Source organism: Bufo gargarizans, chromosome 2 (genome assembly GCF_014858855.1).
Source record: "Bufo gargarizans isolate SCDJY-AF-19 chromosome 2, ASM1485885v1, whole genome shotgun sequence".
Classification (NCBI taxonomy): Eukaryota; Metazoa; Chordata; class Amphibia; order Anura; family Bufonidae; genus Bufo; species Bufo gargarizans.
In genome coordinates, this window is record NC_058081.1 from 544,985,406 (window position 1) to 544,998,597 (window position 13,192).

The window sequence follows — 13,192 nt, forward strand, 5'->3', positions numbered from 1 at the left end:
GGCTTTCCTGCCCAAAACAGTTCCACAGATTTAAGCTGTGCGGCTGGTCTGTCTTCTCCTTCAAAGTTATTATGGGCCATAATCCTGGGGCAAGAGGCTGGCAAACAGGCCCCTCCAAAACCCAGTGGCGAGGTTGGTTTCGCCACACTGATTCTACAAAAATGGATGTGGACACAGATGACAGACAGTTGTGCATCCGCATTTTTGGCGGTACCATTGACTTGAATGGGTCCGCAAACCGTTTTTTGCAGACAAGTATAGGAAAGGTTATTTTTTTTAACGGACTGGAACCACGGTGGACTATCCACATTTTCAACGGCTCCATAGAAATTAATGGGCCCGCATCAGAAACGCTAAAATCGGTGGAACGGACGCGGAAACAAACAACGGTCGCGTGCATGAGGCCTTAGTCTTAGCTAATACACTAGACGCTGCCTGGCGTAGGATATTACTTTTTTGCTACTTTTCTGCAACATTTAATGTGTCACAGACGTTAATGTGCCATAATCCAGGTCTAATCTCACTTTAAGCTCTTAAACTGCGAAAATTGGCGAGGATCACAAAAAAATGTGACAGTTGTTATGGAAATGTCACAATTGCCATGACTTGCGACTTTTGTACACCACAAAACTAATGTATCCGATTTCATAATTGACCCCCATCATTTTTAAGGGAAACAAGACAGAGACCCCATGGAAGTCAGGAGAATTGATGATATGATTGCTCTGCTCTCTCTTTCTGACAATAGTCTGTTAATAGAAATTGGCAAAGGGGAAAGTTGGCTTCATGTCATCAGATTGAAATGGTATTATTGCAAGAAATCGCCCTTTACTAAAGGCTTTATAAAGCTGAGCAGTTATAAAAGCTTAGCCATAACATAAAGATATAACATACTTTCTACAGAAACTGCCCTCGCCAACGTGACAACGCGACATCCTGCCAGCTAAATTCATCGGTGACCGCTCTTTACTAATTCTCTGTGGCATTTGACACTGTAGACCACCATCTACACTCCTCATGCTCCAATCTATCAGCCTTAGGGCTCATTAACATGACCGTAGTTCGGGTCCGCATCCGAGCAACATTTTTTGCGCCTCAGGTGTGGACCCATTTGCTTCACTGGGGCTGCAAAAGATGCGGACAGCACTCTGTGTGCTGTCTGCATCCGTTGCTCCGTTCCGTGGCCCAAATCCTGTCCTATTTTTGTCAGTTTTGCAGACAAGAATAGGCATTTTTATAAAGGGCCACCCATTCCGCGGAAGGCACACGGGCGGCTTCCGTGTTTTGCGAATCTGCAATTTGCGGACCGCAAAGCAGTACGTTCATGTGAACAAGCCCTTAAGGACACAGTTCTCTCTTGGTTTTCTTCTTATGTCTCTGGATGCTCTTTCAGTGTGCCATTTGCTGGCTCTACTCATACCTCCCAACTTTTAATGCTGTACAGAGACGGATCTCCGTGCAGCATAAATCCGAAGTTTTGAGTGAAGTGACATTGGATGTAGCATCCAAAGCTCGCTTCCCTCATCACTAACTAATGGTTATAGTCACCTGTCTAGCAAGGGGTAGAGGTGTTCTCGGGGGGAGCACCCAGGAATTTTGTCTAGGGGGGGGGTCCGAAAGCAAAAAAAATGTGGCATGTGTAGTGCGCTGTGCTAATTTAATTTTTCAAAGCCCTCTTTATATTTAAAAATGCAGGGAAGGGGTGTAGTGTGTTGCGCTGATTTTTTTACTTGACGATTCTAAAAGCTCTGTAGGAAAATAACAATGCGGCCCCGCCCATTATTAAAAGCCCCTCCTACATATAATAGGCCACTCCCAACACACACTGTACAGCTGACATTCTATAGTTGCAGCCTGTCTCTACACATCATACGGAGAGGGGAGGCCTGTCCTGGCTGCACTGCCTGCTTCACATCATACAATAGACAGCCGGCTGCAGCCAGGAAGCTCCTCCGCTCTCCTCCCTCCCCTGACCCTGCTCAAGGTCTGTGGTTCCCCCCTACCATCTGCCACCCGCCCGTGGCCTGCTGCCCCCCTTGACCTCACCCAGCTCTGAATCCTCCTTCTGCAAATGGCAGGGGGAGCAGCCGGAGCATCTCCTCTCCTACATAGCGCCACATACCTCTTACATCCAGTGATGTCACCTTTGTTGTAGACGTTCTCTTTCCTCATCTTCTCCATTCAGACCAGACCGCCAAGATGATTTTTCAGCCATCTCCCGTCTCTGCAGAGATTACCAAACAGACATTAGTTTCCCACATTTCCATCATCTTCACATCTTCTGAACACCCTTTCCTGCCAACCCCAATACTGTGCCCGCTGCGCCCCCAGTACTATACTGCAGAAATTGTTCCCCTGGAAATACTGCTACCACACAGATAGTGCCCCAATACTGTGCCCGCTGTGCCCCCAATACTATACTGCAGAAACAGTCCCCCTGGAAATACTGCTACCACACAGATAGTGCCCCAATACTGTACCCGCTATGCCCCCAATACTATACTGCAGAAATGGTCCCACAATGGTTCAACAATTATTGGCACACAGTGCTGTAAAAAATAACTGCGGCCAGACACTAATAGTAGAAAGATAATGTCACCCAAAAATTATTGTGCTAAGCTGATACTGTGGCAGGGTGCCCCCCAAAGTAACAGGGCTCCCCAAAATAGAAATAATTCTCTGCCAGAGCACACTTAGTAGTAATAATGCCCCTATAGTGCCCATACTAGTAATCGTGTTCCTCATAGCCCCCCAGTATTAGCAAAGCTCCGCATAATACCTCCTAGTACTAATAATTCTCCCTACAATATGACAGTACATGAAATACCCCCGCTGAGTGCCCGATGTTGAGCTAATGTCCCCATAATGTATGCCAGTATAAAATACCCCTATATAGTGCCCCAGTAAATGCCCTCATAGTGCTCCTCTCCCCCTTCCCCATAGTGTCCCCCATAATATGCCAGTAAAAAATGCCCCTTCTAAGTGCCACCATATGCCCCAATAGTGCTCCTCTCCCCCATAGTGCCGCTCTCCCCTATAGTGCCTACCATAATGTGCCAGTAAAAAAATGCCCCCCTTAGTGCCACCAGATGCCATAATACCTCCATAATGTGCCAATAAGAAAAAAATAATAATACACTGATACTGACCTCCATCAGCAGCGATGCGATGCAGGCCTCTTCCGGCCTGTGTCCCTGCGATGTGCTGCCCGGCTCAGGCGGCGCGATGATGACGTCATCGCGCCGCCTGAGCCGGCCTCTGATAGGCTGCAGGCATTAGTGCCTGTGGCCTATCAGAGTAACAGGGGAGGGACACACCTCTCCCTCCCCTGCTCTGCCGCAGCACAGGCATCTGTATCGCTGTCCTAAGGACAGCGATACAGATGGATTAGATATGGAGATGAGCGCTTCCACAATGGAAACGCTCATCTCCTACTGACCCCCGGCCCCCCACCACCACCGCTGCCGCCGCAAATGCCCGCAATTACATCCAGGGAGCTGCGCCGCCTGTTGATCGGCGGTGCGACTCTGAAGGATAAAAATAAATAAAATTTTGGCTGGTTGTTCTAGGGGCGCCACTGGGTGTTCTGTTAGGGATCCTATACCGGATATAAATCTCTTAGGGTGGGTTCACATCAACGTTACGAAGCCTGGATAATGGAAAACAGACAGATCCGTTATGCTTGCCTATAGACCTCTATTATGATGGATCAAAACAGAGTGCCTCTAAAGGTTTCCACTATCAATTCTGTGTTACACATTCTATTATTTTCTGTTATAGCCATGTTATAACAGAAAACAATAACGGAATTCGCAACATTGATGTGAACAAGCCCTCAGTGGGTGGGGGGGGGGGGGAATATGCAGCAATACAGACATGGTGGAACACTACAGGGTCATATAGAAGTGACGGTATTCACTATGGTCTGTAGCTTCATGTGTAGGAGTAAAGTGGTCACATCAAGTAGTACTGGCTGTATACATATACCCCATAACTTGTTTTATTAACTACAGTTCAACACATGTGTGAATTATAGTGTAATCATTGGCATCTTTAGTATGTAGGTTGCACAAGTAGAACCTTTAGGCCCCTTTCACACGGGCGAGAATTCCGTGCGGGTGCAATGCGCGAGGTGAACACATTGCACCCGCACTGAATCCGGACCTATTCACTCCAATGGGGCTGTGCACATGAGCGGTGACTTTCACGCATCACTTGTGCGTTGCGTGAAAATCGCAAAGCAGGCCCCATAGAAGTGAATAGGGCTGCGTGAAAATCGCAAGCATCCGCAAGCAAATGCGGATGCGGTGCGATTTTCTCACACGGTTGCTAGGTGGCGATCGGGATAGGGACCCAATATTTATTATTTTCCCTTATAACATGGTTATAAGGGAAAATAATAGCCCTCTTAATACAGAATGCTAAGTAAATTAGGGATGGAGGGGTTAAAAAATATATATATATTAAACTCATCCACTTATTCACCCAGCCCGGCTCGTCTTCTTTCTTCTTCTTTGAGGACCTGGGAGGAAACGGACCTTTGGTGATGGACCATGTGATGAGTGCAGTGACATCACCAAAGGTCCTTTTTTGCTCCCAGGTCCTCAAAAAAGAAGAAAGAAGACGAGCCGGGCTGCGCGAACAAGTGGATGAGGTGAGTCTAATTTTTAATTTTTATTTTTTTAACCCCTCCAGCCCTATTTTACTAAGCATTCTGTATTAAGAATGCGATTATTTTCCCTTATAACCATGTTATAAGGGAAAATAATAAAATCTACACAACACCGATCCCAAACCAGAACTTCTGTGGAGAAGTCCGGGTTCGGGTACCAAACTTGCAGATTTTTCTGACGTGCGTGCAAAACGAATTAAAGCGCTTTGCACTCGGGTAGAAAAATCTTGCATTTTCCCGCAACACACCCGCAATGCCCGTGTAAAAGAGGCCTTAGGCCTCCTGCACACGAACATGTGCCCCCCGTGGCCATGCTGCGGCTCGTTAATCGCAGGCCGCAATGCACGAACACCGACCATGGGGCAGCCGCAGCGGATCGTGGACCCATTCACTTTAATGGGTCCGCGATCTGTAGTGCTTCTGTAGGGTTCCGTTCCGTGCTTCCGTTCTGCACCATTCTGCATCTCCGGATTTGCCAACCCATTGAAGTGAATGGGTACGCATCCGTGATGTGGAATGCCCACGGAACGGCGCCTGTGTATTGCGGTTCCGCAAATGCGGTCCGCAATACAGCAACGGGCAGCAAACATTCGTGTGCAGGAGGCCTTAGGAAGAAGGATTTTGGTGAACATATTTATGATATCTCTAGCCCTGGGCCTTAAATTTATCACCAGCATCGAGTCATTTTATATACATATGTACATGCTGGCAATGCATAAACCATGTGTGTATATGGTTTTGAAAGAAATTAAGAAACTCGTGAGAGGCATGGACTGCGGAAGAAAATTGTATAACAGACAGGCTTTTTGCATGCTGAATTTGGAATTTCCTGAAGGTTTGGATGTCCCTACAGACTTTATGTATATTTATCAATCTGATTCTTCAGACAGTCTTTTGGTATATCTACTAATTCATCCAATATTAACTGTGTTAATATACATGACTGAATATAGTAGTAAAATGCTATATTTTATCCGGCAAGTGTAGCTTTAAGTGGTTTAACTATTTCATGACCAGGGCAGAAAAGCCCTTAGTGACCAGACACTTTTGTGATTTCGCACACGTGGTGGATTAACTACCCTAACTTTTGTATTTTTTATGTAACAGCTAGAGCTTTTTATTAATATGGATTTTAGAGATTTTTTTTTCCTTTTTTAGATTTAGAGTATTTTTTTCCCCCAAACTACAGCCTTTTATCTTTAAAATATGCAAACTGACACAAAAATAAATTATTAAAGTGGGGTCCCCATCTTGTGTTGGTCATTTTGATATATAATATGTATAGCTTTGCGCGCACAGGGGGCTATGGAAACAGTTTGGGTTGAGGTGGGCATGTTGTATTTTATTTTTTCTTATTTGTATTTTATTATACGTTTCTTACTTATTTTTTATATATTTTTGGTACATAATATGTCCTCGAATAGATCATTAAAAGAAAACAGTCCTCTGTGGGGTCATTACACGTAGGCAGAGCTGATCAGCTCTCCTGTGCCCCCGAGACACCTGCCAATCATGTGATCACTGGATCCAGTAGAAAAAGCGGCATAGCCACTTCCTCTCTACACTGCATAGCGCTCAGTCTCTTAGGCCTCTTGCACACGACCGTATGGCTTTTTCTGTATTTTGCGGTCCGTTTTAAACAGATCAGTTTTTCCTTTTTTTTGTTTCAGTAGTGTTTCCGCTTCCGTTTTGCAGTTCCATTTTGCCATTCCATTTTTCCGTTTGGTTTCCGTTTGTGATCTGTTTTTGCGGATTGGAAACGGAAGCGTACAATAATGTTTAGAGTCCATTCAGACGTCCGTAGAATAGGTCTGGATCCGTTCCGCAATTATGCAGAACGAGTGTGGACCTATTCATTTTCAATGGGACCGGAAAAGATGCATCTGCATTTCCGGTCCGTGGCCCCAAACTTCCGGTCTGCGGCTCCACAAAAAAATAGAGCATGTCCTATTCTTGTCCGCAACCGTGGACAAGAATAGAAATCCTCTATTAAGTGCCGGCGAGGTGCGGCGTCAATGTTTTGTGGTCCGCAATATGCGGACGGCAAAACACTACAGACGTCTGAATGGACCCTTAAACAGTAAGTACATAAAAAAAAATTGGGCTGGGCATAACATTTTCAATAGATGGTTCCATTGACTTGAATGGAGCCACGGAACGTGATTTGCGGGCAATAATAGGACATGTTCTATCTTTGAACAGAACAGAAATATGGAAACGGAATGCATACAGTGAATGGTTCCGCATACGGACCGCAAACTGAACACAAAAAAACGGAGCGGGGAAAAAAAGCATTTGTGCCTTCCGCCTCTTGCACACAAACTTTTTTTTTCCGTTTTCATTCCGTTTTTGCGAATTCTGTTTGTGGTCCGTATGTGGAAGCATTAATTTCAATGGTTCCAGACAAAAAAAAACGGAATGTACTCCGTATGCATTTCGTTTCCGTATTTCCGTTCCGCTGAAAGATAGAGCTTGTCCTATTATTGCCTGCAAATAACGATCAGTGGCTCTATTCAAGTCAATGGGTCCGCAACAAATGCGGAATGCATACGGAACACATCCGTATGTCATTCATTTTTTGCGGATCCATGCCCACTTTGCCCATGTGCATACTGTTAAAATACATTACTGTAAATTACATTAATGATTAAAAATTGTATGTTTCTGTTTGTGATCCGCAAACAACGGATCGCATACGGAAACCAAACAGAGATTTTTTGCACAACACAACGGAAACAAAAAAACAGAACAACGGATCAGTTAAAAAAAGGACCACAAAATACTAAAAAAAGCCATATGGTCATGTGCAAGAGGCCTTAGCCTGACAGCCAAGAAGCCGTCCTACTTCTGCTAGAGTGTAGGAGCTGGAAATTTAATCCATTGCTGTGCATGTACGGCAAACTTTATATACATGCTAACTGCACAGGGCATAGACAGTTAGCATGTATGTAAAAATATGGCAGTCATTAAATGGTTAATTAATGTGCAGTATACGGGTAATACAGGATGAGATGTGTGCTTTCCATGTTATGATTAGGAACAATGGGGGAGATTTATCAAACTGGTGTAAAGTAGAACTGGCTTAGTTGCCCATAGCAACCAATCAGATTCCAACTTTCATTTTTAAAGGAAACTGTAAAAAATGAGAGGTGGAATCTGTTTGGTTGCTATGGGCAACTAAGCCAGTTCTACTTTGCACCAGTTTTGATAAATCTCCCCCAATATGCTTTGTTCAAACATGTGAGCTCCATTCTGAATTACTCGGCACTGAGTTTATATTTTAACTTTTTGGAATAAAATTTGAACTGCTTGTATAAGGCTTGCATGTTTTACAGCAGGCATCCTGAAACTGCGGCCCTCCAGCTGTTGCAAAACTACAACTCCCAGCATGCCCGAACAGCCTAAGAGTATCAGCCTACAGCAGGGGATTGTGGGAGTTGTAGTTTTACAACAGCTGGAGGGTCGCAGTTTGAGACTGCCTGTTTTACAGCTATCACTAGAAATAAGGAAACATCAGTGTTCCCAATTTTTGATCAGGGTAAGCAGCTCTGTGCTTGGGGCAGCGTGCATGACAGGATGAAAGGTTTTCAGGCTACAGTTCGAAGGTGACATTTGCTATGGCTACCCTTCCCTCTAGCTTTTGTTGTCTTGACCCATCCACACAGAGGATCACTTTAGCGCCTGGGATGGACTCAACCGAGCATGTTGTAGAAGAGTTCCACCACCTTCTCACAGACTGATGGTATCCAGGGAAACAGGGGAGGGGGTACCACCTTTAACGCACCCTTGGCCCCTTTACCCAACCTTGACCCATAACATAAATACTGACAACTGTGTCACTTTATTGCTGGGTGGTGATCAGCCACAGCTTCTTTATTAAAGCAGCAAACCTTAATAAACCATAGTATCGAAGCATAACTAATGTGATGGACACAATATAGGCATAACTACTGTGTATGTAGGGGCATTAAGGGGACTGGGTGTGTATATTTATGTTTTGGGCGGAAAACATTGTCATGGTGCGTTATGCATTCCACACATATTGCCCTTTGTGTTTTTCAAAAGTTTGGAGGTATGGCTCTGCACTGGATCTGCAGAAGCTTTATCTACACAAGGTACCTTGCATATATTCAGATACACAAAATGACTGATAATAATAAGATTTTGATGCTTTTCTGATCTCTGCTGTAACCGCACCTTGGTCTCATTGTTGTGACACTCTAAGCTGCTTTCTCATTTGAATCGTTTTGTCTTACCATTTCTATATACAACCCAGCGTGTTGGTTCAAAAGCTTCCCCTTTGGGAATAGCTAAATCCCTTCTCTTGCCGTGATTGTTACCCATAGCCCAGCTATGATACCGCGGATTCTAAGGGTTCACGCTAACAGGATGATTACGCTACTGAACGTTTATCCCAGAAAATCAAATCGGTGGTTTTCTCTGAAATTCGCCACAGTGCAATAGGCTGATGTTTTGATGGCAATGCCGCAGGTCATCCCCCAAAGTTGAAAGCCATGAGTAAAACCTGCAAAATAAATTGACATACCAAGGATTGATCAGCAGTGCAAGTTAGTTTACGCTACGAGAATTTTCTCCACAGAGTTTAGAGATTTCTGAAAACTCATCCACTTTGCTGGTACTGTAAAATGCTGCGTATTTGCTGCCAATCTGCAGCCATTTACATGGCTTTAGGCTACATCCACATTTGCTTTTGTAATTCCAGTATTCTGTACCAGCATAGTAACAGAATACTGATTTTGCTGCATCTGAAGTATGCCAGACACATCCCACACGTGACGGGTCCCATCCACTATAACGTGGTCCACCGCGTTTCCAGCATAAATGCCGTCATTTGGATGGAAAAATACTGCTGCATACTTTTCCATATTAAGTATATTCATTTTATATCCTATTTACGTTTGCCAATTTTATCTTACTCTCTTGCAAGCTTCTGCTGTATGGACAGCTTCTATATTCATTCCTGTGAGAATGATATTGAGGCCCTCATAGGAACCAATAGAGAAACTGACTTCCTCTTTACACAGCAAATACTGTAGGATTCAGTGAGTCTCACCAGGGGTCATATGATCTTGCTCCCAAAAGTAACAAAGACTGAATATATATATACATATATAATTACGTACAACAGCGCCTATACAAATGGGGAGGGGGACAAAAACTTTGTTTCTAGGAGTGTCTGTTTAACCTGAGCTGCAGTTTCTTCATTCTTATAATCGATCATTTCAGTGGGTTATCCCATAAAAAGTATTTATTACATATCTACAAGATAGGTACTAAATATAGAATTGCAGAGGGTGCCCTCGCTGGGACCCTTGGCAGGGCAGATTACAGAGTAAATTGAAAAGGCAGGCAGGCTACTGTATGAAAGCAAGGTGGAGAATGGAATGGTAAAATTTTTCTCATAAAAATGCCACAGATTGCCAGAGTGTAGACATTAATGGTTCACAACTTCACATACATTACATCATCAGTAGATTATTATTCATATGCATGATGTCATCAATACGCATGGGAGACGTTACACATCTTGGTAGAATTTGTAATTCTTGATTCGATAAAAGTTTTGTCATGTTCAACATGTGAATATCTAATATAGTCTCTTAGGAGACCTATAACAACAATCTTTCACTTTATTTCATTGTTATCTTCCGAAAGAAATATATTGGTCATAAAACATTACAACACATACTTTCGACAAAATTGTAATACAGCCACACTGTATACTAGAAGGGTTAATTAAATACATGAATTTACCTCTTTGACTCCACAAGCCTCCCTACTCACCAGATAACATCTAGATGCATGTACTAGAAGACATATCCTATAATTCATTACTTCAGACTTTTATTCTCTATTAACAACCTAAGACATTACTTCATACACTAATAGACAAACTTTCTTCCCACTAAGCTCTTCCTCACTAAGCTGACTAGGACAACTAGGATAACATGGCTAACTATCTGATAGAATCTGATTTTCCTATACCTACAACTAGAAAAAATGTAAAATACATGAAAATCTGCAGATAGGAATTCCTTCTGATTAATCAGGTTTTGTGGTAACATTTTCTTCAGGCTGAACTTTCTCTCCACCTATGAGTCAGTTGCATATTTTTTCTGGAACTATATGATAACTCAGCATATGTCAGCTTCTATTTATGCCAGATGAAAAGAATATAACAGTAGTAGTGTACCACATAATGTAAAATCTCATAAACTTCGTGTGCATACACTATTACGCTAAGTTCATATCTGTTTTGGATGCTCCACTGAAGATTCCATTAAATTTGCTATAAAAATAGCAAAGCATGCAATACTTCATTATTTATCTGGGGAAATGATGGATCCCAAAAGACTCCATTTCAAGGCATACAGTCTGTTGGGTTCCATTGGTGTCCTGATGTGTCACAGTTTGAATTGAGTTTCATGCTCCTAAGACAATAAAACAGACTTCCTAATGCAGCTGTGAACTCAGCCTTATGTACAGCTATATCTCCTAGTTGGTAAGCTCTAACATACCTTTTCATTTTTTCCACCAGAGCAAATCAAGATGGTCTATAAAGGATACCCCAGCAATGCTACTGATGCGACAAAGAGCTTTTCCCGAAGAGAACAGGCCTCGAGAGACCAACCTTGTGTCATTTCAATCACTAAATAATTTGACACCAGTAAGACTGCAAGGACAGTTAGTGCACGGTGTGTCTACAACCTCTTTGGCTAGACCATGGACTAGTACCACAAGACAACTTGGAAGACCAACATACTATTGATGATCTGTTGTAATTGATGGCCTTATTCTGTTCCATTCCGGTTCTAATGGTCCTCGGCTGAACTTGACAATTTTTCTTTCTATATGCACTGCTTCATTTACTGTCTTATTAGCTTGATTACTGACAGAGTAAACTAAGTAGTAAGAGAGCTAGTGTCAATTTGGAGAGGAGATTTAGTGGAGGGGCTATCTTGTGTTCCTGTTATAGTCTATAAGCCTGATGAAGATTGAGGTTACTGTGTACCATCAAATGAATTGAGCAGGAGATATCATAGAAAAAGTGTGTGGGGGAAGGGGGGGAGGGTTAATGAAGAAAATACCTTAGTGGCTATAATGGTTTTTTGGATGATTCCACTTCACTGTTAGACCAATAGTGACCAGAGAGACTGGGGCTGGAGCACGGCACTGGAGTGGCGAGCCATCCAAAAGGTGAGTTCCTTTTTATACAACTTCCTGCCCTAGGAAAAATTTTTAAACATTACATAAAATCCCTTAAATGTATTGTTATAATTCCAGTACCTTCTCAAGCTTTTGATTTACTGATAAAAACTAAAAACAGCTGATAGGTTGGAATGTCAGACTCCCACCAATCTCATACTGATACAGAGATGAGAGAAGTTTTGAAAGATTTGCTGAAGTTTGACAAGAAATTCTATTAGTTATTTATTAATTTATCACGAATCGCTATGTTAAAACTCTATTCAGCATATGAATAATTTGGACCATTTTTAATGACCGCTTAGACAGAAGTACAACCATCTAACGTCCATTAAAAACAGTAATACGCTAGTGCAATATGATTTTTTGAGTAAAGAAAAAAAAAAATCACTCAGCTCATCCACTAGCTTGCACAGAGGCAGTCCACTCCTCTCTTTATTGAAAAAGGCCTGCCGAAGGACCTGCGCTGAGCGTGATGACGTCAATGTGCACTTCTAGCATGATTTCCCTTCAAATGCTTTGCTTCGCTCGACACTACTGATATACTATCCTGAGGATAGCTAATCAGTAGCTAGATACTTGAAAATCCTTAACATACAGTTGTAAGAAAAAGTATGTGAACCCTTTTGAATTATATGGATTTCTGCACAAATTGGTCATAAAATTTGATCTGATCTTCATCTAAGTCACAACAATAGACAATCACAGTCTGCTTAAACTAATAATACAAATAATTAAATGTTACAATGTTTCTATTGAACACACCATGTAAACATTCACAGTGCAGGTGGAAAAAGTATGTGAATCCCTAGACTAATTGGAGTGAGGTGTCAGCTAACTGGAGTCCAATCAATGAGATGAGATTGGAGGTGTTGGTTACAGCTGCCCTGCCCTATAAAAAACACACACCAGTTCCGGGTTTGCTTTTCACAAGAAGCATTGCCCGATGTAAATGATGCCTCGCACAAAAGAGCTCTCAGAAGACCAACGATTAAGAATTGTTGACTTGCATAAAGGTGGAAAGGGTTATAAAAGTATCTCCAAAAGCCTTGTTGTTCATCAGTCCACGGTAAGACAAATTGTCTATAAATGGAGAAAGTTCAGCACTGCTGCTACTCTCCCTAGGAGTGGCCATCCTGTAAAGATGACTGTCAGCTAAAGACTTACAAAAGTCTCTGGCATATGCTAACATCCCTGTTAGCAAATCTACGATACGTAAAACACTAAACAAGAATGAATTTCATTGGAGAATACCACAGAGGAAGCCACTGCTGTCCCAAAAAAACATTGCTG

The 13,192-nt window shown here is 42.6% G+C and overlaps 1 protein-coding gene across 1 annotated transcript in view; it reads left to right on the top strand.

The window, feature by feature from the left end:
* The window catches only part of FAM83E (family with sequence similarity 83 member E), a 94,095-nt gene extending 81,556 nt beyond the window's left edge, over window positions 1–12,539 (top strand). The window contains exon 6 of the mRNA XM_044278083.1: window positions 11,232–12,539. Coding sequence (XP_044134018.1) covers window positions 11,232–11,462 — 231 coding nt within the window. The 3' untranslated portion in view covers window positions 11,463–12,539. The remainder of the gene's footprint in view (window positions 1–11,231) is intronic.
* The last annotated feature ends 653 nt before the right edge of the window (window positions 12,540–13,192 follow it).